The 25,292-nt window shown below is 50.7% G+C and overlaps 1 protein-coding gene across 2 annotated transcripts in view; it reads left to right on the top strand.

Moving 5' to 3' along the window:
• Positions 1 to 9,220: 9,220 nt before the first annotated feature.
• The window catches only part of ZNF362 (zinc finger protein 362), a 39,118-nt gene continuing 23,046 nt past the window's right edge, over positions 9,221 to 25,292 (top strand). Inside the window, exons 1-2 of one of the 2 annotated variants that reach the window (XM_081056347.1) lie at positions 9,353 to 9,473; positions 23,669 to 23,794. In XM_081056347.1, the coding sequence (XP_080912473.1) occupies positions 23,757 to 23,794 (38 nt within the window). In that variant the 5' untranslated portion in view covers positions 9,353 to 9,473; positions 23,669 to 23,756. Of the gene's footprint in view, positions 9,474 to 23,668; positions 23,795 to 25,292 lie in introns of both variants that reach the window. The other variant, XM_081056350.1, reaches the window with a different exon arrangement.

Below are 25,292 nucleotides of genomic sequence, written 5' to 3'. Positions count from 1 at the left end.
CTTTGTAAAAGATGGGAGAAAAAGGCCATGGGAAGATGAAGGCAGAGATTAGAGTGATGCCACTAGAAGCCAGGGATGGCTGGAGCCACCAGAACCTGGAAGAGGCAGGAAGGACTCTCCCCTGGAGCCTTCAGAGGGGAATGTGGCCCTACTCACACCCTGATTGAAGACTTCTGGCTTCCAGTACTGTGAGAGAATAAATTCCTGTTGTTTTAAGTCATCAAACTTGTTACAGCAGCTCTAGGAAACTAATATACCTGCCCCAAGGGAATTTGACTGGTTCATTGCAGCCACTAAGGAAAAGGCTTGCAGTGAGGCTGCACTCTGGAGGGGCTGGTCGAGGCACGGGAATGTTTCCAGGGCCTTCTTCTCCGGACTCTGCCCCTCTCAGCAGAGGATTTCTATTCTCTTGGGTGGCTTCTTCTGGGGCCATGGACTTAAGTGCCTAAGGAAAGGCAGGGAGAAGGATTCTGTTTTCCATGGCTTGGTCATGTGACCCTCCAATCTCCACTAGAACCACCTGGTTGAAATAAGAGGCACAGCAATTCCTCCAAAGAAGGGAGCTGCTGCCACCAGCAGAAGGAAGGGGCCTGTTAGTCAGCACCAGTTGATGTTCACAGAGAAGCCTGGAAACTGCTTCTCCCCACATTGGTGAAGAGGTCTGAAATCAAACATATACAGCTCTCCCCTTCCCCCTCGCAGGCGAGCCTCTCGTATTTCTGCATTCCTGGTGATTTATACCATTGCTTTGGTTTTATGACATGTCCCTTTCACTCCTGCAGGCCACATTTTGTTTTAGTGAATGACTATTATTGTGCCTGCCTAGTGCCCCCTATTTCTTCTGGCTCTTGTCCCTTCTCTTCCTCCATCCCTAACATACCCATGGGATATTCTGGACCCTGCCTTACTGGCTGTAGCTGATTGGTCCAAGAATGGCCATCTGACTAGCAGGGCCAATGAGAGCAGACTCCCTTAGGTGGCTGACGCTCTGAATTGCTGGTTGGGATAGCTGGTGGGACCCATGTCGCTTGAACTCTGGAGAGACATGGAGGCAAAATTAAGCTGATATTTAAGGGAGGCAGAGAGGAGGGGTGCCTGGGGTGTCCCAGTCCTTGGTTTGATTCTTCCCAAGACTTCTGCTTCTTGCACAGCTTGGCTGTTCAACATTTTTTGGATTCTGTGAGCCAGGAACCCCCTTTTCCTGCTTAATTGCTAGCCTGAGATGGAGTTCTGTCTCTTGCAAGCCTAAGTATGCAAAAAAATGTGCTCAATATTATGTATGAATGGAATAAAGCCTAGAACAATAGGCTGGTGTCAGGTCAAGTGTTTGCTCCATCTTGGTTTACATATGGGAAAACTGAGGCCCAGAGAGGGAAGGGAGCTATCCACAGCCACACAGCATGTGAGCAGTGGAGCTGGTACCCAAAACACAGGCCCCAGTTGTCTGCCACTCTGAGTCACTTCTTTAAAGATCTTTCTATGACTCCGGCACCCTGATTTGTGTGTGATTTAGGATGGCTGGACTTATTCCTTTCTTTGCCTCAATTTCCCCATTCTATCCCTGTGGGCACACAATTCCTGGCAGAAGAGAAAGGAACCAGATGTTATCTACATGGGCTGCTTTGAGTTCTCAGGGCCTACAAAAGGCCATTATTATTTAATTACTGCAAATGGTAATTATAAGGGAAGGTAATTGTCTGCCCTTTCATTATTGCACTTCTGCCCTTTTCCTCTGGCAGCCCCAGGGCCAGTCATAAAAGAGAGCTAAGTCCAGATCTGCTGTGACAGCCCAGGGCTGGAGGATTGTGGAGACCAGCTAGGAGGAAGCACTGTAAATAGTTACTGCCATCACTCTCTGAAGGTGACTTGTGGCTGATAAAGTTCTTCCATAGAAATGAACTCCTTAGATACCACAGGAGAAGAGCAATTGGCACTCCCTGAGCACCGCCCAGGTCCTGGGCACTGTGCTGGGCACGCTACATTCTCCAGGTGAGATCGTGCCCATAAAAAGCCTGGCAAGATGCCTCACTTATAGTAAATTGCTTGGTAAATGGTGGTGTATATATATTCTAATCCTGGCTCACTGCCCTGTGAAATAAGGATTTATCCTCCTCATTTTATAAATGAGAAGACAGATGCCCGCAAGTTTTAAAGCTAGTGGGAGCCAGCCTTTGACCGCTGTGTGTCTGATCTCACAACACTCATGCTTTGCACTTACCACTTACCACAAGTACTATTGCCCATTTCACATTTGAAGAAATTGAGGCCCAGAGATGCAACCTGGCTTGCCCCAGCACACTGAGATTATTTAACAGAATTAGACCTTGGATCCATCTGTCCTGTGCTGCCTGGTTGGCAGCTCTGACGTGCTGCTGGCTATACTCTGCCCCACCGCTCTTCCCTCTGCCACCTCCCTGCACCCCACAACCCGCAGCTCACTACTAATGGTACACAAGCAAAAGATGCCTAAGTCTTAGTGAACCGGCTAAGTGAACACTAAGCTAAATTGCAGACCTGGGAGCCCCTGAATAAAGCTGGCCTGTGTAACCGCTGTCACTGTCCATTACCGACATTATGAATCAGTCACAACCTTTTTCATGTTTAAAGCCCAGATTCCTAGTCTTTTGAGATTTAAATAGAAAATGGCTGATATTTCCTACCACACATTTTGCAGACATCCAATGATGGCTCCAAGATTTCTTCAAACCCAGTGATTTACAAAGTCCTGGTCACTTCCAGTGCGACTTGCTACTCCTAGCGCACCTTGACTCTCTCTCCTCTGCCAGTCTGGACTCTCTGCTCAGTGCCAATCTAGGCAACCCAGTGCCAACCTATCATTTTGCATGCAGCTCATTTTACTGAAGATTTAAGAAATAGAGTGAGGGTTGTAATCACAGCAACGCAAAGGCAGAAAGTTGAATAATATCATTCCTATGTTTACAAATCCTGTAGCCACCTATCTACCGGCCACCTCTCTCTTCAAGCTCTCCCATTTTCCTGGCCTTCCCCACATTTCAGGACAATATTCACACATTTCAGCTTGTTCATTTTTTGAGTGCCCTCGCTTTCAAATATTCAATCCCAATCATTTTTTATTGGATGAATGAATGAACAAATATGTGTTGAGGACCTAGTTTACAATCTGATGTGAAATCATGGGATTAGACATCTGAATGCAGAATTATAGCTAGGACAAGTGTGCAAGCATGGAGACAGCCATGGAGCTATGAGAACATCCTGAAGGTAGCCGAAGGCCACCCTCAGGATGTGGCTTTGAGCCATGATGTGTTGGGTGAGTAGTTCATTAGGTGATGAGACATTGTGGGTGTGGTCAGGTTGGGGAGTACATGCCAAGAGGAGGGGGCTGCGAAGGCCATGTGGCAAAAGAAAGCAGCATGCCTTCCAAGAACTCACAGGAGTCCTGCATGGCTGGAGCACAGCGGCCAAGGGGGGGAAATGGTCCTGGTGGAGGATGGAGGGTTTTGGCAGGGGTCAGTCCATGTAGAGATTTGAGGGCCACAATCCCCATCATTTTATCCTGAAGAACAATTTAAGCCTCCATCTCCTGCTCAACCGTGGATAACCTGGTTTATCCCAAACTCTATTAATATTTCCATTTAACAGAGGGTCAAACACTCAGTCTTTCCAGAGGGAATAGTAGACATTTTTCCTTCCCTGTCCCATCCCCCAAAAAGTGGAAAGGAGAGCACAGGCAGATTTGGTTTCACACTGATAAGGGTTGCGTCACCACCTTAAGAAGGCAGAGTGGCCAGTTCAGGATTTGAATGACACTTTTCCTCCGTGTTATAACTTGGACGGTACAGATGAGAAGGGCTTGAGAAGTTGCTGTTGGGGATGGGGAAGTGTGAGCTGGTGTTCTCAGGGAAGATTTTCCAGGGGAGATGAGGGGGAAGTGGGTCCCCAAAGTACAGGTAGCCAACATTGCTGTGGCCTAGCCCATACATGAGCTCATGTAATACTTGCCTGTGAAGTTAGTATTATTGTGCTCAATTTGCAGATGAGAAAACTGAGGTCAAAAGAGAGGGAGAAACTTGCCTAAAATCAGCCTATAAGTGACAAAGCCAGGGTTCAAACGCAGCTCTGTTGGACAATTAAATCTAACCTATGAACTCTAAACTCTATGGCCTTCTTGAGAGAAGCAAAATGAGCAAGGGTGAAGACAATGAATGGGAAGAGAACATGTTCAATCATTTATTCACTCAACTAACACCACATAGCACCCACCACGCACTGGGCACTATAGTGAAAGGAGCTCTGGACCAGGAGTTAGAGGACCTCAGCTGAAGGCCTGGCGCCAAGACTAAGCCAATGATTTTCCTTCTCTGGGCCTCAGTTTGCCAACCTGTGAAATGGGGCTAACATCCCTGCCCACCTCCCTCCCAGGATTCCTGTGGGTGTCCAGTTAGAAAGTACGTGTATTAAAGCTTGAGGTTGTTTTAGTTCTGATGGGAGGTACACCCCAGTTTGGGGATGAGAAGGTGGTTAGCTTGAGTAGAGGGCAAGAGAGGAAGATGGAAATCTCTGGGCATCAAGGGCCCACAGGCTGGGGATGCAATGCTAAGAAGCCAGCTTTGTGCTGGCCATGATGGGGGCTGCAGAACCCAGGAGTCACCCAGACACCGGCTTTTTCACTCCCCACATCTCTCAGTCACCAAGTCCTGGTGACCCTGAGTCCTTAAAATGTCCCACATTTGTCCACTTCTTTCTACCTCTGCTAGTGCTACCCTGATCAAAACCATCAGCATTGTTCACCTGGAAGACTTTGAAAATCTCCCTTCTGGCCTCCCTGCTTTTTTGCTTTCCAGTTCATTCTTTCCCCAGCAGCCACATGGACCTTTTGAAAAGAAATCTGACCACATCACCTCTCTGCTTACTGCCCACCTCCCCATGACTTCCTGTTGCTCTTAGGCTAAAATCCTAAGTCCTTGCCAGGGCCTACCTGGCACATCCAACCCACAATGTCATTTTGCAGCCCACCTTTACTCCACTCAAGGTTCATTGTCCTGTCTGGCTGTTCAAAATAGCAAACTCCTCCTTCCCTCAGAACCTTCAGGCTCTGTTCTTTCTACCAGAAATGCTCTTTTCTTATCTCTTCCCTGGTCTCCCTTCTGCTGGAAAGGGATATTTCTGCTGGAAATATCCCTTCTACTGGGAAGTTCTCTTTGATCTCCACTTACCCGCTGCTCAAACACCTCAAACCTATGCTTTGTAGCTCTTATGAGGATAATTAAATAATTACTTGATTATTTGTTAAATTCTGTCTCCTGGAACAGACTGGGAGAACTCATCAATGTCTACTTCTCTTCTCCTTCCAGAGGAACACTGTACTTCCCAGCCTCCCTTGCAGTTGGGTGGAACCAAGAGACTAGTCTGGGCCAATGGATGGTGAGGAGAAGTGATGTGTGTCCCTTTCTGGCTGAAGCAGTATAAAACTCATGCGTGATTCTCCAGTCTCTCTTCTCCTGCCATGGTAACTAAGAAGGTCACATGTTCCAGTGGGTGCAGCTTCAAAATGGTAGTGATTCCTCAGCCTACGTCTCTGGGTGACTAGAGCAGAAAACTCAGGATGGGCATGTGACACAAGTGAGAAATAAACCACTCATGTTATGTCATTGTGGTTTCAGAGTTCTTTGTTACTTCAGCATAGTCTGGTTTATCCTGACTAATTATCCTAACTAATGCTCTATCAGAGCAGGGCCTGAGTCTTATTCACTGCCTCTCTAGAGCCTAAGACCCTAACTATGACATAGAAGTAGGTGCTTTGTAAAAACTAGGTACTTGTTGATGAGTAAATGAATGAAAAAACAAACAAACACAGAACATGTAAGACATGGTTCCTTCCTCAAAGTATTAAACATAATCCAAGAGACAGATACTTATATACACAACAGTTAGAATAAAATCAGAGGCTCAATTGTAAAAGTTAAAGAAGAAGAAGAAGGGAGGTCAGTGGGTTGGAGCAGTCATCTTTCTAGAAAAGAATAAGGAGGAGTTGAAGAATTGGAAAGGATGAGAGTCAGCTTGCTGTCCACCCCATCATTTGTCCATCCATTCAGCAAACACATATTCTAATGTCCTGTGATGAGTGCTTTGCAGTGTTGGCCAGAGGACCAGATGCTCTTGGGAACCAGAGGAAAATGCCTCTTCCCACGCAGAGGATCTAGAATGGCTTCACAGAGGTTGTGATAGTTGAGCTGAGCCTTGACAAGGTGAGAGATGAGACATGAGGAGAAAAGAACTAAGGATTCTAGCAGAGGGAATAAATACCATGAGTAGAGGCCTGGAGGCATGAAGCTGTACAGTGTGTTCAGGGAAGGGGGAGCATCTAGCATGACTGGATTTGGGGAGAGGAGTCTGGGTACCAGTGGCAAAGACATGAGCTCAGTCTCTGGCTTCTTGTATCTCAGGCCACACCGACTCAATTCAGACCATGTTGAAAGCATCTTGGACAGTCTGGGAAGGCATTTTAGAGAGCATCTAAGTTAAGACCTGAAGGATGAGTGGAAGGTGACCAGGAAAGGTGGGATGAAAGGACAGGGAGGGTATTCCTGGTTCATGTGCAAAGGCCTTAGAAGGGAGAGGGCAAGTCCTGAGATGGCAGCTCTCTTTGTCTGGCTGGAGCATAGCTTTCCAGGAGCTGAGCTAGGAGGCGTGTGAGGCAAAGGTAGATCAGATCCTGGTACTCTCCCCTGATAATTCCCCTATAAAGACCTCATCTCAGCTGTCAAAGCCTTCAGGATTTTGTCTCCCATCTCCCTAAATTCCAGTGCCTTTGCATGTGCTATTCGAAGTGCCTAGAATTACAATGATGATGACGATGGTAACAACACAATAACATTTGTTGGGCCCTTTAGAATATTTTAGGTGTTGTGTCAAGCATTGTTTCATTGAATAACAATGACATCAACAATTACCTGGGTTGGAACATTTTAAAAGATTTCTTTTTTCTTATTGGACTTTATTTTTTAGAAGTTTTAGATTTACAAAAAAAATGAGAGGATATTACAAAGAATTCCCACATATCAGCCAGCAAGTTTTCCCCACTAGTAACATCTTATGTTAGTATATTCATTATAATATGTTGTAATTATTTATTGATGGATACTTTTATTGTCCATTTATTGATATATTATTAACTAAAGTCCCTAGTTTTTTAAGATTTCTGTAGTTATTACCTAATGTCTTTTTTCTGTTCCAGGATCCCATCTAGGCTATCACATTACATTTAATTGTTATGTCTCTTTAGGTTCTTCTGGGCTGTGACAGTTTCTGAGAATTTCCTTGTTTTTGATGACCTTGACAATTTTGAGGAGTACTAGTTAGATATTTTTTAGGATACTTCAGGATTCGAGTTTGTCTGGTGTTTTTCTCATGACAAGACTGGGGTTATAGGTTATTGGGAGGAAGACCAGAGAGATAAAGTGTCATTTTGTCAGATAATCTCAAACGTACATACTGTCAACATGATTTGTGACTGTTGATATTGGCCTTGATCACCTGGCTGAGGTAGTAGTTGTCTAGTTTTTCCACTTGTGGTTATACTTTTTTCCTTCTTTCTTCATACTATATACTTTGGAAGGAAGTTTCAATGCACAGCCCACACTTAAGGAGTGGTGAGTTATGCTCCATCTCCTTGACTATCTACATAAATTATTTTGAATTCTTCTGCATAGATTTCTCTTTTTCCCTTTTTAAAATTTATTATCTCACTGAACTTCTCAACAATGGGTTGATATTAATCACCCCCATTTTTTCTGGAAACTGGAAGGCCCTCTTTTCTTTCCCACCCTGCTCACCCCAGATCTAATTTCTGAAGTCCTGCACCGCCCTGAGAAAGAGTGGCCTCCTCTGTGTTCTCCCCATGTTTGTAATTCCAACTAATTTATGCCACATTTATGTATTGTGCTCTGCTCTGTGTCAGGCACTGTGCTTGGAACTTGGACCTTGAAAACAAATGACCTACATGGGTCCTCTCCTCCAGTTGCTCACAGCCTTGACATCTGTGGAAGGCTAGACTGGAAGCGCCATGAAGGCAGGCACTTTGTCCAACTTGTTTCCAAGTTGGACAGAACGTCTGATAGCAGGTCCACAATCACTGTTTTACAAATTGGGAAATGCTTCCTGGAGGATGGCAAACGGTGGCAGGTGATTGTTAATGTGTGTCCTTCTCCGGGGACTGGGTGCAGTGCCAGCATTGGTTCATTGTGGTCTAGAGGCTGGGTGGTAGTGAGTGTCACAGAAGTCTGAGCCGGTGAAAGGATCCAGGGACTGGCCGCCAGGTCAGGTAGAAGTGAAGTTTGGAAGCTGACACAGCCCGAAAGGCCGAATCCGGAGGACCTAGTGACTGATTGGCTGGGGAGGGTGAGCCGGGAGGAGGAGTCACACACAGATGGCTCTGAGGTCTGGAGCTGGGGACAGCCGGTGCCACCTCTGATAGACTCTGCGAGAAGAGCCGCTGACAGTCTCTGGAGGCCCCACCCTTTGGGGGCTCGGGCCTAGAGACGGGGAGGGCCGGAGCCCACAGAGGGAGGGGTGGCCCGTCCTGTCCAAACTTCTGTCCCTATCCCCATGTCCTCGTCTTAAAAAAAAAAAAAAAAATCGCAGCCTGGATTTTGAGCACGACCGTTGGTTCTCAGGTGTGGGGGCCCATTCTTGGGGTCCTCTCCTGCCTGCCGTCTGCGAAGGAGACCCCCAGGGGAAGCCTGGCCCTACGCGGGGTAGGCCTGGTCTGGGCCGTGGCCTGCCAGGCCCAGGTCCTCAGCCCGCCATCACCCGAAAGGGGTCTGCGAGGCGGCGGCCCGGCCTGGGCGGGACAATGGCCGCGGCCGCCGGGGCCCCGGGAGCTCCTGTACTGGGGAAGGGGCTGGCTTAGGGCCGGGCGCCGGTGCCCTCCCCGCGCGGCTCGGGCAGGCGGAGGGGGGCGAGGAGTTCCTTTGTGGCTCTGCCTCCGGCGCGGCGCGGGCGGGGGGCGCCGCGCAACTTTGCAAGGCGGCGGCAGAGGCGGCGGCGGCGGCGAGCGCTAGACGAGGCCCCGGGGCCCGAGCGGGGCCCCCGACGCGCGGCCCGCCCCCGCCCCCCGCCCGGACCCCTCCCCTCGCGCGCCGTCGCCCGCGCCCGGCGCTGCCCACTCGCGGGAGCCCCCGGGGCCGGACGGGCTGCGCAGCCGGAGAGGCGGGGGCCCGACGCGGCCCCCCCGGAGCCGGGCGCCTGGCGCGGGGGCTCGCCGAGCGCACGGGGGGCCGCGCGGCGCTGCAGACCCAGCCTCCCGCCGCCGCCGCCGCCTCGGCGCTTGCAGAACCCAGAAGTGAACAGCAGGCGACCCGGAAGGTTTGCGCGCGGCTCCGCACCAAGCCGGAGACCGGAGCCCGAAGCCGGAGCCCCAGCCCGGCCCTGCTCGGGCCGCCGGGCGCGGGGCTGCGGCCGCGTCTCGGAGCCGCAGCCAGCACAGCCAGGTCCGTGCGGCCCCGGGGCGCGCGGGGAGAGGGCTCAGCGGCGGCGGACGCCCGCCCGAGCGCCCGCCCGCGGGAAAGTTGCGCCGAGTTGCGGGCGGGGGCAGGGGCCGGGGCGCGGGCGCTGTCAGTGCCGGCAGGGCGCTCCGAGGGCCCGGGGCCGCCTGCGCCTGCGGCCCGGCCCGGGGCGGCGGCGGCGGCGCGCGGGGTAGGAAGTGTCTCCGGCGGCGTGTCTGGGTCTGCTCCGAGTGTGTGTGTGCGTGTGTGCGCGCGCGCGCGCGTGTGTATGTGTGTGTGTGTGTGTGTGTGTGTGTGTGTGTTTTCTTAAGCCGGGCTATTCAAACCTGCTGCAATTCTCCGGTAAACAATGATTCATGGGGCCTTAATGCAAATAAACGGATCGCAGACTGCGCGGTTCGCGCACTTTGCAGCCGGCCCGGTGAAGCGGCCAGTACCGGATTTCTCCCTTTTTTTGCAGATCTGCAGAATATGGCGTCCCTGTCCTGTTTTAAAAATAAGCCAGGCTGCCATTTTTGTTTTTCTTTTGTCTGAAAATTTTAATAAAACTGTCTGAGAATGTGGGAGAGGCGGCTGGAAGCAGAGGGGGCACCCGAAGGGTTGGCTTTTTTTCCTTTTCTTTGGCGAGAGCCGCAAGCCTTTCGGGGAGGTGAGACACAATGCAATTGCACTTTAAAGAAAAAAAAAAAAAAAAGGAAGCCGCTGGGCGATTTGGGGGGAGAGCTGGGAATTTAAAGTTAACTCCGAAAGTTTTCTTTTCTTTTTTTTAAGCTTTTTTTTTCTTTTGCAAGGCGGTGAAATGCCGCGAAAGGATCTCGGGGTCCGTTTCTCCCCCCAGCCAGTCGCCTTTGCAGGAATTTTGGGAAAAAGTTAACTGCCAGTTTCCTCAGAGCTGTGGAGGTTGGGGGTGGGGGTTTGGGGGGACCAGGAAACGTCTTTTGGAAGGGGCTCTATAAAAATGGTATTGTAAGGAACTATAGTCTCAGATTTAGGGGAGAGGGCTGGCAGTAGGGGCGCGGAGTGGGGCCAGGGTTTCCGACTAAGACCCTTGGCATGAGGAAATAACGCTGCTCTCCCGCACCCTGCCCTTGAGCAGCGTGTGTGGGGAGTGGGTCTGTCTCCTTCATGGGTGGCCGGGGTGGGGGTGGGGGGGCTTGTAGTCGGGAATCTTGCCCTGGGCACTGGGATGGCTCCGGGAGCCCTTGGGCAAGTGTACTTGGTTGGTAGTCGGAGAGCCTCTTCCCTGGCTGGTGGGCCTCCTGGCCCCTGGATGTAGCATTTGGTGGTGAAGGCTCAGGGGCCTAGGCTCTTGACTGGGTGCAGATGGGCAGCCCCAGTGGGTCCTGTGTGAGGGGAGGGGCAGGAGAAATTGCCTGGTGGTGGTGAGGGCTCACCTGTTTTACTAGTGGGGGTAGTCTGAGCCTTTCTCCTGTGGTGGCTCCTACCCGCGTCTGCCTCCCCGCCAGCACCCTGGAGGCTCTCCTGTTGGAGGCAGCGTGGACTTAGGTGAAGTTCATGAAGTATCTTGCTGGACAGGTCATGGTCTGCTGGCTTTGCAAGCTGCACAGGGAATCTGAAGTCCAGGTCAGGGGTGGCTGGTGCTGTCCGTGGCACCAGGGCACATTAGGCCTGGTCTTTCCTCTGTTGGAAAAAAAATCTACCCTGGGAGGACCCTGAGCCTGTCTGGCCCCTGCCCCAGCGTCTCCTGGAGGAGAGACCCCTCTAGTCTCACTCCTGGTCTCTGTCCTGGCTCCACAGGGCAGTTAGTGTAAGCTCCCTGAGAGCAGAGTCAGGGGTTGAAGGCTGGGGTTTAGGGGTTCAGGGTTGTAGAACTTGGTATGCCTGGGCCTGAGGGTACCAAGCCAGGCATTTTTCAAATGGAGAAACTGAAGTCCAGAAAGGGGAAGAGACTTGCCCAAAGTCACACTGCCAGTTAGGAGAATTGAATCGGGGACCCAGGGGTTCAGACTCCACTTCTAGGCTCTCCCGACTGTTCTCTGGCCCTGACCCCTGGGAGAGTCATTTTGGACAGAGCTGGACTAGAATGGGACAGCATGTCTCCCTTCACCACCCCAACCCTTGCCCCCATCACACTACTTCCTGAGTGAGTGGAACTTACAGTGTGTACAGTATAGTGCATGGTCTTATCACACCGCCTTTCCCAGAAACTTGGTTGGGGTAAAATTGTCAAGGTGGGGATATGTAACTATATTACAATTTAGGAAACTGAGGCTTAGAGAGGTTGAGCAGTGGCAGAGGAAGGCTTAAACTCAAGCTTTCAGGTTCCTTGTCCGTCGGGGCATGTTCCTAGGTGGACTTTGGTGTTCATGGGCAGGGCTCCTTCTCACCTTCTAGTTTTTGATCTCTCACACAGTCTTCTGCTGACAGCAGTGGTGTAAAAATCTAGAGGCCCTACCCTATGGAATATCAGAGCTGAAAAGGAGCTGAGAAGTCATCCGGGCTCAGAGAGTAGAAGCCACTCGATTGAAGTCACCCAGTAATTCGGGTCCCAGCTAGAACCAGAGCCCTGGTCTCCTGTCTCCCTTCTGAGTGAGACAATAAGAGGGAAGAGTGAGCCACTCTACCCACTGCCAGGCTCCACTGTGCTCAGCAGAGCTGTGACTACTGGTAGTGATGGGACTGTGGGCACTCTAATGGCCAACACTTGGTGGAGACGTGGGTTTATCCCAGGGACTGAGGAATAGACTATCTGTGGCCTTGGGGAATGGATGTACGATGCGCCAGATGGAGAGGAAGCTAGTGTGTGGGTGAAGTGTGGACTGGGTCTGAAGCTGGCCTGGCCCCAGCCCTTCCTTGGGCTGGTGTTTCCTCTCTGTAAAGTAAGATTTGTTCCTTCATTCGTTAATTTATCTGCCATCCATTAGTTTATTCATTTATTGGTTTGCTAGGTTATTCCATTATTTTTTCATTATTCATTCATTAGTTTATTAGTTAATTATTTCAGTAGTCTACCCATCATCTGTCTGTCCATCCATCCATTTATCCATCTATCCGTCCATCCATCCATCTGTCCATCTATCTGTCCATCCATCCATCCATCCATCCAGTCCCTGGCACACTTAGCCCATGTTGGACAACCATGTGAGATACAAGTGCAGCCCTCAGGGGCTCCAAAGCCAACTGGGAAAGATATGAGACTGCACGTGCATATAGCACTAGTCAGGGCAGTATTTGTGGGTGTCTACATGAGTCCCCAGGGGAGGTTTCTTGGAGAAGAGGCTTACAACGACCAAAGGAGTTCCACAGGCCGTCACGATGGTGGATCTGGGTGCTAGGGCCAAGTACCATTTGCGAATTGAACATGACGGTTTGCACATTGTGGTGCATGGCTTGTGTGACTTTGGGCACATTCTTCCCCTCTGAGCCTCGGTTTCTTGATCTTTAAAATGGGATACTCTGTGAGTCTCTCATGGGTTGTTGGGAGTGAGAACAAGAGTGTCTGCAATGTCTCCCAGCCCTGGCCAGACATGTGGTAGGAGCTCAATATACACCAACTGAAATATAAGGGTTATTGATTACCAGCCTAGGCACTACCTTGATTTTGAAAATCCTCGTGGTGTTTTCAGAATGAGCCAAATGATCTGGGGACCCTGGAAGCCCTGCTCTACCATGTCATTCCCCTGCTGACACTCTTCTAATGTGTCCTAGGCATTTCAAAGAACAAAAATCCAAAGTCCTACAAGGGAGTGTGGGCCTACAGGCCTCATGGTCCGGGCCTGCTCATCCCTCAGCCTCAGCTCCCCCCACGACCCCCAAGTCTCGCCACCTCTAGCCTGGCTTCCTTCTGCACCTTGAATTTACAAAGGCTGTGTGGCAGGGCCTTTGCACATCCCCCACTGAGAATGCCTTCCCTGAACTTTTGCGTGGCTGGCACCTCCTTGTTTCCCAGGTTTTGACTCAAATGTCACCTTCTCAGAGGGGCTTCCTTGACCACCTGCTCTATCATAGCTTCCCGCTGTCACTCTTAGTCATGTCAGCCCGTTTTATTTTTTCCGCACCTCTTACCAGGATCCAGAACTTGCTCATGTGTTTATTTGCACTTCTTGCCTGTCTACACTGCTGGGACATGCTTAAACCCCGCGCAGGCGAGTAGGCAGGTGGCTGCAGCACAGTGTGGCTGGGGTGTAGTGGAGGTGAGGAAATGCTAGGGAGCCCAGGTGCGGTGCTGGCCCTGGCAGTGCCCAGGAGATGAAGTGACACTGAGCTCTGTACTCTCCTCCCCTGGGAGGCTCTGTGCTGTTGTTAAGAAATAATGAGATGATTAAATCACGGGATCTAAGAATCCGGGTCTCTTCCAATCTCAGAACCTTAGCATCGAGAAGCTTTCTGCCTCAGAACCTTTGACACTTGGACTGTTTGCATGATCTGATCTGGGCTTTAGAATCTCACAAAGGGACTCTCACTGCTTTACCTATTGAGCAGCACAGAGTGCTTACTTTGTGTCAGGTCATGTTATAAAAAGCGTTATAAATGTGAATGTATTTAATCATTGTTATTACGCTTATTTTATAGATGAGGAAATTGAGGCACGGAGAGATTAGGTCACTTGCTGGAGTTCATGGACCTTGCCAGGGGCGTCGTGGGATTTGAACCCAGCACTCTGGGGCTCCTCCTTAGAATCACAGTTGTTGAGGGGAAGCCCAACCTCACCCACCCCTACGTAGAGCATCCTTGGTAAAAGGCCCTCTGACCTCTGTGAGAGTGGTGGGCTCCTTCCTCACCAGGCCCCCCAGTCTCCCTTTGTCAGACAGTTGTCACTGCTGGAAAGATTTTTTTTTTTTTTTATGAAGTGTCAAGTCCTGCACCTCCCCTGTAAATAACACTTGGGAAGTGATATGAACGTTATGGCTTCCCACTGCTTTTGACCTTGTAGCTTCGTGAGTTCAGTAGCCTCTTTCTCCCAACTGGGTTGTGAGCTCCTTGAGGGTAGCCAGCCTTGGTGCATGGTGTTGAATGTATGTATGTGTGTATAAATGAATGGATGGGTGAATGAATGAATGGTGTGTACGAAGAACGCATGCCAAACTCCTCCTATCTCTGTAACACCATGCTAGGCACTTGTTCTAGGGTGTTGGACAGGCTTGGTGTACTTACGGAGAGAGGACAGTAGCTCTACATGTAGCCCCAAGAAAGTCTGCATCTGATGCTATTTATGTCCCCCATTCTTGAAGGTCTAAGGTCATGAACTAATTAGAGGTAAACCTCACAGATTGTCCATTGACCCCTTATTTTGTGCATTGTGGAAAATAAAGTGGGAAAGTAGAGGAATAGGCCTTATCGAAGGACAGTCACATCGTGCAGTGCTTTGCCCAATGGACTTTCCGCTCTCTAGGTACCAACAGGCTGCCATAGTATGTGCCTGGGGTTCAAAGGCAGGAACAGGCCCCTTAGGGGAAGCTCCTCCCTCGGTAGCACTGGTCTCACTTCCACAATGGAGGGACACTCCTGGATGCATAGACTTTATGAGGGCCCAGTGCTTTGCCTGGCACTAGGGTGGGATTTGGGAAGTGGGAATGGCTTCTTGACCCCTGGGGCTGAGGTGGCTTTGGAGGCTAGGTAGGACTGGGGCAGCGGACCAATAGTGTGTTTCAGGGGTAAGGTGTTGTGGGGAGGCCCAGGGATTCGGTTCTGGGGCCCAAAGCATACTGCTTTGTCCCCCCCTCATCCCTGTGGCCACAGAAGTAATGTCCTCTGTCCCTGCCATCTGGGTCCTTCTCTGAGCTTTGGGCAAAAGCGTCTTGCTCCTACAGGCGACAGTCTATCCATTTCAGCCTCTGGGGTTTGATGGGGGACACCTGGCTAGGGTGGGCACATTCCCTAGACACACTCAAACACTCTGACATATGACGGGTGATCAAAAGATATGATGAATGTTTAAATAAAAAAAATTATTACAGTAAAAGACACCTTGCCATTAATCCCCCTCAAAATACTCCCCCTCTCTTCGAACACACTTATCCCGTCGTTCTTGCCACTTTCTGAAGTCGTTCTGGAAGTCCTCTTTCGTGAGGGTCTTTAGTTGTGCTGATGTGGCTGCCTCGATGTCCTGAATGGATTTAAAACGTTTACCTTTCATGGTCATTTTGACTTTGGGGAAGAGCCAGGAGTCACACGGTGCCAGATCCGGTGACTAAGGTGGATGAGGACACACCGTGATGTTTTTATTTGACAGAAATTGCTGTACCAGAAGGGATGTGTGACACGGAGTGTTGTCATAATGGAAGATGATTGACGGCACACTTGAAAACACATGTTCTCTCAACCGTAGCTCACACCCGACTGACTGCACTGAACAAGTGGAAACTTGTCACACACTGTTACTGAGGTTCAGTGCACCGCTTCCTGTATTGAAGAGCCCTGCCTCTCCATTGGATGGCACTTGGCAGCAGCAGTCACCGCATTTTGTGCTCACAATGGAAAGGCTCCCTGTCACACGTGGCTTCTGGTACGGAAATTTCTGTCAAATAAAAACATGGTGTGTCCTCATCCACCTTATTCACCAGATCTGGCAGCGTGCGACTCCTGGCTCTTCCCCAAAGTCAAAATGACCATGAAAGGTAAACGTTTTAAATCCATTCAGGACATCGAGGCAGTCACAACAGCGCAACTAAAGACCCTCACGAAAGAGGACTTCCAGAACGGCTTCAGGAAGTGGCAGGAATGATGGGATAAGTATTCGAAGCGAGGGGGAGTACTCTGAGGGGGATTAATGGCAAGGTGTCTTTTCCTGTAATAATTTTTTAAAAATTTAAACATTCACTGTATGTTTTGATCAGACCTCGTATTCGCAGTACCAGCCATTCCATCTTTGATCCTACCCCTCATTTTGGGGTGCTCCCGTGCTACTTGAGAAACACCCCCGGAGATGCCCTGAAGTGGGCCTGCAGGAGCCAGGAGATCAGGAGGCGTGTCTGCTGGAGTGTGCGTCCACACGCACGACGCACACGTCACACAGGCACACAGGCACTCCTGCCACCCACAGGAGTACACACGTGTATGGACGTATCTCTGTGCGCCTCCCAGGAAATGACAAGCAGCTGCGTGCCTCCCCCTCCTTGTGTACTTTTACATGCATGGTACACGCCGGGTTGATCATCTGCGTGCAGGTGTACTCGTGCACGTGTGTGTACCTGCAGGTGCATTTGCACGTGCACCTTCACATACACCTATGCGGTGTCACCTCACATTCTGGGCTGTGCATGCGATCCCTCGGGCACACCCTTCACTTGCGTGTGCCCACATCCTGCCTGGATCTGCTGGCGGTGGAGCAGGCAGCTTATTGCCATCTCTTACCTTTGTCCCCCAGTATTTCTTGAGCATTTAATAAATACCAGGCCTTATGCTAGATGCTGGGGGATAGAGGGGAGGAAAATTGACATGGGCCCTGCCCTGGTCGGGGAGATAGGCATTATAAACAGATCACAAATGATGATGTGATTATAGATTCTGGTAAATGCTGGGAAGGAGCTAATTTTCTGTGGCGAGGGCTCCCTATAGCTTTGTGCTTTTAGGTTTACTATCATGAGGAACAGTAATGGTGTGTGTAGGGGAAAGGTGCTTCTGGGAAGAAGTGATATCTGAACTGTGGCCGGAAGTTTTCCAAGGGGGGGCATTCCAGGCAGAGGGAGCGGCTAGACAAAAGCCCTGAGGTGGGAAATCGAGGAATGTAGAGCAGGTGGTAAGCCGCTGGATGAGACCTGGGGGAGGGTGTACGAGACCAGGAGGTAGGTGGGCCTGGTCTGGCAGGGCCAGTATAGGCCTTCCCTGGCCCCTTTACCCTTCCCCACATATCCACCCCTGGCACTCCCCACCGCTGTCCCTGACTGCCTAACCCTCTCTTTGCTGCCTTGCCCTGCCCACGGCCAGTTCTGTCTGCAGGCCTCCAGGCCTGCGTCCTATCTGACCTGCCGTACGGCTTGTTTGCCCCAGGGGTCCAGAGAACATAGAACGCAAACATGCTATGACCACCTGCTAGGGGTTCCTGGCCTATGATCCTTAGGACCTGTTTCGAAAGTTCACATGCGTGGTACACGCCACAGCTGGGGTGTAGCAGCTGGCTCTCCTGCTTTGAGTTAATCCTAGACTTGGCTCTCCGGTCAGCAGAGTAGCCCTGTGGGTCCTGAGGGGCTCCCAGAACTGTGGCACTGCCCATCCCCCAGCCTGGGTACTGCTGGGTCGGATTGCCATGTGGGTCTTTGGAATGTTGGGAAAGGCTCCCTTATGCCTTAGAGAACCTAACAACAAAGCAACAGCAGTAGTAGTTAACTTGCCAGGTACTGGGCACTCTTCTAAAGACTTTGTACGTATTAACTCATTTCATCTTCATAGTAACATTATCATAGTTATCATTATTATCATAGTATCATTATTATCCCTGGTTTGGTAACAGTCTCTGGGGCTTCGAGCCATACCATCTTGTGTCAGAATCTGTACTGTTGACTCCTAAGTTGCTGCACTGCCGCTCAGAGAGTCCAGGGACCCAGGCTGTGATTTAGTTGAATCTGTTCTATAGAGGAAGGAACGAAGGTCCAGAAAAGAAATGGACTTGCTAACGGTCACAGCGCTGATGACAGGTTTCCAGGTCCCTCTGCCCTCATCAGCTGCATGACCTTGGGCAGATGACATACTTTTCTGAGCCTCATTCCTGACCCCCAGCAAGGAAGAGATCACCATGGGAGCCAGGAGGGTGGGATCTTTGGGGGACGCAAGGGGACTGCAATTGAGAAGGGCCATGGGGTGGGGGCTTCTAGAGTACCCTGGATGTGTACTTTATAACAAGTCACAAAGCTGTTCGTTTCTGTTCTAAACATCTTTCTGAATGTGTTTATTTTGAAATGTTCACAGTATCTACCATACTGTCTACCATACTATCTACCTCACAGGGTCATTGGGAGCGTGATGAGAAATGCTTGCAAAGCATCTAGTAGCTCCCGACATGGAAGAGCTGTTCTGTAACTGTTGTTCTTGTTGTCATGTCACACTGGCAGAAGGAGTTCCCTATCGGGATGGGAGCTGTGGGTCCCCAGGGGAAATGGAAGTAGAGAAGGCCATGTATGTGTTCAAAGCCGGCAGAACATTCCTTCAGCCCTGAGAGGGGTGTCATGGCCCATTTCCTACACCAGGGCACCGAGGCTCCCAGAGAGGGTCACTGCCCTGGGTGGTTGGTGGTGGGATGCGGGGACAGCGAGGGGAAGGCGCAGCAGCCCAGCTCCAATCGACCAGGGCACAGACAGCAGCTCCTCCTGTTCTCATCAGCCCCACCGTCACAATGGAAATAGCCCGTCCCGACCCCGCAGGGCTACGGAAACCCAGCCTAATTGGATCCAGTACCCTCGGGAGCCTGTTCTTCACAGGAAGTTCCCAGGAGCCAGCTTCCAAGGCTTGTTTGGTTCTTGGGGGTGGGGTGGGGTGCAGCAGCTGGAGCTCAGGGCTTTGGGCTGCATGGAGTGGGGCAGAGAGGTCGTGGGAGGAAACCTTTGAGCACACGGCAGTCTCAAGGTGCTGGGAAGATGGGAAACCTCAGCTTATTTCTTCTAGACCATCTCCTGCTCATCCCTTCCAGGCCATTCATGCTTCTGGCCTCACATGACCTGTACATTGAAAACCTTGACCATGGCCTTCCCTTGCTCAGGAATCTCCCTGGCACCCCCCACGCCGTCCCCCCAGGCCCTTGGCCTTTCATCCAAGCATCTTAGCCTGTAATTCTGGTCCTTTATGAACTGCCTTGGCCACCTTTCCCTTTTTCCTCTGCAAATTTCTGCACTCTACCCAGAGCAGACCAAATGTGATGTTATGTGCTTTTTTGCCTCTGGGTCTTGGCATGTGCAGTTCTTTCCACATGGCCTGCCCTTCCCTGCCATCTCTCTCTTGACATCTCCCCTACTCCCCATCTGGAAGTCCCACCTTCATGAAATCTTCATTCATCCCTCAGTGGGGTGGGCTCATCTTCCCCGGAACACCCGCACCCTAGCCCAGGCATACCCCAGCAGTAGCTTGTTGCCTCTCTGGGGCAGGGAATGTGTTTGAGAACTTTTGCTCTCCTAGGAAATTAGCAGCTTTCTGTGCCTTGGCACATACTGCCCCTCTGTTCAGAAGGCTCTCCCTTCACTCTCTCCCTCTCCTGACAAACTTCTCAGTCTTGGAGGCTTACATGGGCAGACCCTCTCCTCTCATGATTCTCTCAGTGAAGATTTCTTAGGTACCTAGCATGAACGAGGCACTTGAGCACCTACTGTGTGGCCAGCACTTGGCTCTGGTCCTGCAGCGGTGGCTCTGTTCTTGTGGGTCAGGGCTGGAGGAGTATTTAGAGGTGTGATAACAAAGGTGGAGGAGGGAGAATGCAGGGGACAGTGGGTGTATATAACAGTGTGGCCCAATTCCTTTTGGGGAGAGGATCAGAAAGTAACCTTTAGCTAAGACCCAAAGGAAGAGCTGGGTTAGCTGTGGGGCTGAGTTGGGTATGGGGTTGTAACCAAGAACCAGACCAGAGTCCCTGCTATGTAGGGACTGGGCAGACAAATAACCAGGCAATTTTAGGACTGTGGGATCAGTGCTCTGGTGGGGAAAGCCCAGGCAGCTGTGGGAGCTCAGGGGAAGAGCTGCAAATATAGCCTTGGAGGGGAGTGGCCATCAGGAAGGTTTCCCAAGGCAGTGACATCAAACTGACTTTTAATGGTTGATGGGAACCTGGGGTGATGGACCCCAGATGGGAGGGCACAGCCTGTGCAAAGGCACAGTGGCATGAGAAAGCAAGTAGTTTTGGGGGAAGCTGTAGTTAGTGTAGTGAGGCTAGAGGGAGGCAGGTACCTCTTGGGATGCTTGTGGCTGGCAGGGCCTCCTTGGCAAAGCCCCCGGGTGCCATGCTGAGGGGTCTGAACTGTACCCCAAAGTGATGGGAACACAAGAGGGATTTAAGTGGGAAGAGTGAGTGACCTGGTCAGGCTTTCCTTTGTTTGGCCTGGTCCTCTCCCTGAAGCCCCCAGACAGGAGTGGGAGTCTGCGTTCCTGGCAGGGTCTGGGGTAGGGTGCGAGGCTCACTGGGGGACTTTGAATGAGCCCCTGGCTTGTCTGAGCCCCTCTCTCTTGGGTAAACCTGCAGGGACTGAGGCCAGAATCCTAGTGGGGTTGTGGGTGGCTTGGGGTGTCTTTCTTGGCCAAAGCTTGTAGTTATATTAAAAATATTCTTTAAAGTCATGTAACCACCCTTCAAAAAAATCAGAGAAGCCTGAAACACCACCACTGTTTGCATGTTGGTGTTTCCCTCTTTTCTCTCAGCATGTAGTTTTTTATAGACGTCATTGCGCTAACGTGCAATTTTTAAAATCTTTCTTTTCTCCTCCCTTGACTAATGTATCACAAGTATTTTCTAAACAACTGCAGAGTGGGTTTTAATCCTTCTTTTAATGGATCCAGTATCAGGGTGGAAAGTATGGGCTCTGGAGCCTGGCTTTCTGGGCTCAAATCAGACCCATCAGGCTGCTTGACTTTGGGCAAGTTACCTAATCTCTCTGTGCCTCAGTTCCTTTTAAAGTTGATATACGTGTTAAATAAGTCATTACAATGCCAGTAAACATTGACTATTATTAACGACTGCAGACTATGTCACTGTTTAACATGATTTACAGAGCCATCCTCCTACTGTTTAAAACTGTGGATGGTCCAGGTGTTTGCCATTGTAAGAAGCAAACAGCTTTGTGCATAAAACTGTCAATATCTGGGGAATGTTCTAGGGACAGATGACCAAGAATGGTATCATTAGGCCAGGAAGTCTGAAAATTTTTAGAGTTTAGGATGCATTATTGTCAGATTGTCTTAAAAAATGATTGTTCCAATTTATACTCCCAGCAATAATGGGAGTGCCAATTTCACCATATCCTCACCAGCATTGCGTAGTCATCATTTTCTTATTTATTTTGCTATTTTAACAGGTGACACTCATTTAATTTTCACCGCTAGGAAAGCAAAACCATTTTCTGTGTTTACTAGCAGTTAACATCCTTTTTGGTCTGCCAGTCTTTATAGAACATAGCCCCTTCTCAGATCATTTAGGAAGATAGGGCTCAGATATGAGAAATAGGGAACAGTGAAACACGGGACAATGTATAGGGTCAGAGTAGGTGGAAGGGACCCAGAGGAGGGAGAAGGGACTTTCCTCTATCCAGGCCAGGACATTTTCAGTTCCTCTACCTAGACAATTCATTCATTCATTCAAACATTTATCAGGTACTGTGTGGGGCTTAAAAGGTAAATGACTCAGCCATGATTCTGCCCTAACAGAACAAGACTTAACAGCAGAGATGGATGAGAAAATAGGCAGAAAACAGAGCAATAAGTGTCTGATGATGGAAATGCAAGGCACAAAGGGAGCAGAGAGGAGAGGCACCCAACACAATGTGGGAGGTGGAAGGCTTTCAAGAGGAAATAGCCTGTAAGCTGGGGCCTGAGGGATACATTGTATAATAGTTAACCAGTGAAATGGGGAGGGCAGAGGGTTGCAGGGCCAGGAGGAAGCCCCACTGATGGTGAGGAAGTGAGAAGTGGAGCCCTGGGGGGACTCTGGGTCTGGCAGTGCAGAGTGTAAGGCTGGAAGGCCAGTGAGGCCAGAGAGGTTAGCAGGGGCTGGACGGTAAAGCACAAGGAATCCAGCCCTGGCCTGGAGGAAAGTAGGGAGCTATAGAAGATTCTAAGTAGGGGAGTGTTGTGATCTGATTTATGTTTTAGAAGTATCAGAGTGACTGCAGGGAGAGACTGGAATGTGGGGTGTGGGGAAACCTGTAAGGAGACTCTTGCAATAGATGAAGGGGACCTGGACCAGACACTCTTCTTTCCCCGCCTGGTAGAATCCTAATCAGCTTCCAAGTGCAGGCTGCATGCCAGGTAGCCCTTGCTAACATTTGCTACCCACTACCCAGGTCATATGTGCTTGGAGGAGGTGGCTTTGCAGGGCCTGGCACGCAGCAGTCAACCTGGTGCCCACCACTAGCTGACCTTGACCTCCCCCATCCTCCACGCCTCCAGACCCTCCATCTGTTTCTCCCCCTCCCCCACCTCTCTATCAATCCTTTCCTTTTTCTCTTCTCTCTCTCTCTCTCTCTCAGAATAAATTTATTGTTTGGATTATAAAAGCAACTGAACGACATTACAGAGAATCTGGAAATCAGAGAAACAAAGACAAAAAGCCAGATCCGCTCCAGCCGCCTCCCCCAGCGCTCCCAGCCTCCCTCTGGGCGTGGTTCCCTGCTGCTTGCTTTTTCTGACGCAGGTTTTTATTTTTGCCTCCTGGTAATCATAGTGTCCGGACAGTTTTGGGTCCTGCTCCCTCCCATTTGCTTTGTGGCCATGGGGTCTGGGCAAATCTCATTTTGTAATGTCTGTGGAATAGGCTGGGGATGGGGGTGGGACATAAGTTGCTCAACCGCACCCCACTGCCCTGCACTGGGGAAGGCTGGTCACATTCCACCCTGGGCTGCCCGTTTTCTTTGTGTCTGTCTAGGCAGGGCCTGGCACCTAGTGTACCCCTTCTGCAGTGCCCCTTCCCCAGTGCCCCTCTGTGGAGCTTGCTAGGCTGTCCTCAGAGGCCACCCTCAAAGGAGAGAGTGATGGACAGACCTGGTTTCAAATTCAGACTGAGCTCTGTGACCTCAGACAAGTTACTCAACCTCTCTGGACCTCAGTTTCCTTATAATGGGTCTATTACAACAGTAAAAGAATGGCTGTAAAATGCCCTGACACAGTTCCTGGCCCATTGTAAGTGCTCAAAAATAGGTAGTCGATATTATTGTACTTTTTCCTTGTACAGAGTTTCTGAGACCAGTTTGGGCTAGATGCTGGAATGGCAGAGGTGAAGGAGCACCAGGCCTACCTAGAAAGAACTCGTAGTCTGGTGGGGAAGTCATCCAGGGAAGCAGATAACTGCATGCGGATACGGTTGGCTCTGTAGTACCGGGTGGCGTCCTAACTCCATTACTTGCTGGTTTTGTGACTTTGGGCAAGTTGGTCAACTTCTCTGAATGCTGTTTCCCCTTCTATTAAATGCACATATCACAGGGTCATTGAGAAGATGCAGTGACCTGACACATGACATACTCAGCACAGTGCCTGAAATTAATGGTAGCCGCCATTTTATTATTATTGTTGTTATTGTTATTCTCATGTACAAGGTGCTGTTGGGAACACAGAGGAAGTGACTGACTGGGGGTTCAGGGAAAGCTCCATAGAAGAGGGAACACTTGAGCTGGGTCTTGAAGGATGAGTAGAAGTTCACCAAGTGGGAAAGGACATTCTAGGTAAGCAGCCTGTGATTCCAGGTTGAAATCTGTTAATGAGGGGTTTGTTCTTTGGGGGTTCCAGCCATTGTGTTCATCCCAGCTTCCCTGAGTGCCCCTCACTGCCGCCCTCGGGGTCTGCACCTATCGACTTTAACCGCATACACCTGTCACTCTGCTGGTGGCTGTGGGTTCCTGCTCATGGGAGTTGCTGTGTCCCCATCTGTCCATGTTTGGGGCTGTGGGGCTGTGTCTGTCGTGTGTGTCTGCATGTTCCTGTGGCCATGTGTGTCCACGTTGCTATGCAGTGGACCTCGCAGGCCACACCATGGGGGACAACCTGCACGTTTCCTTGGCGTCCAGCTCTAATCAAATAGCCAGGCCTCGTTGGCCTGTCTCCTGCCTGGCCCAGGTGTGATCTCTGCCTCTCACCTCCATTCCCCAGGGGCTTCCTAATGGGTGTCCTCCCACTGCTTCCACTTCTGGCCTCTGCGGTCCTGTCTACACTTAGCAGTCAGAGGGGTCTTTGTAAACCAGAGATTCCGTCCCATCACCCAGTGCTTCAAGTCCGGACTCCAGACCTAGGTTTCAGGAATCGACCTTCTGGGTCTGGCCCCGGCTGATGGTTCTAGCCTCATGGCCCATCTCCCAGTGCACATCGGAATGCTTCAGCTCCCTGCCCTCACGTGCTGTGTTGCTTCTCACCTCTGGGCCTTTGCTCAGGCTGCTGCTTCCGCCAGGAATGCTCCCCACGCCTTTGCCTGGCTAACTCCCACTCATTCTTTAAGACCCAAAGCAGACATCCTCTCCCCTAGGAAGTCCTCCCTGATCCTTTTTTACCATCCTGGGTCAGGCCCCTGGCTCTGGACTGCTCGTCCTTTACTTGGGGGGCCAGGAGCAAGTGACTTGCCCAAGATCACACAGCTGGTGAGTTGGAGCCAAGATTTGAACCAGGTGCATTAAGCTCCAAGTGAAGCAGTTTGTTCCATGGGCCAGGTGAGGTGACTTGTGGAAAGGAGTGGGAATCCCAAGGATGTGGCTGGTAGTGGGAGGGAGGGGACATGTTGTGGATCAATGTGTGTCTGTGGCAGGAGCATCTGGGCAGATGGGAATGCCCACTCGGAGATGGGGGTGCCGTCTTAGGGGAAGACCAAGTCCAGCTTAGGACTGCTGAGTCTGAGCAGCCCATGAGGCAGGTAGGGGGACGTGTTAATGAAGCAGCTGGAAAGCTGGGCCTGGAACTCCAGAGAGAGGCTTAGGCTGCAGGCGGAGCCTTGGGGCTTGGCTGGTATTTAAAGTCCTAGAGTAAATGGGCCACCGAGGGACTGAGGCCAGTGGGAGAGAGGAAGCTCCTGCCCTACCCTGAGGGGCCCAGCCGGGGTGGGGGAGCTCTGAGGGACAGATGAGGGACCTAGGGACCAACGCACACAGATCTTCCCAAAGGGCCCAGGTGGCAGGGAGGCCGTGAAGGTGCCCCATGGCCTTTGACCACATGGAGGTCCTTGGTGGCATGTAGTAG

The sequence above is a fragment of the Rhinolophus hipposideros genome, assembly GCF_964194185.1.
Source record: "Rhinolophus hipposideros genome assembly, chromosome: 8".
NCBI classification, from domain to species: domain Eukaryota; kingdom Metazoa; phylum Chordata; class Mammalia; order Chiroptera; family Rhinolophidae; genus Rhinolophus; species Rhinolophus hipposideros.
Note: the sequence above shows the minus strand (reverse complement) of the source record. Positions and strands in the feature narration are given on the sequence as shown.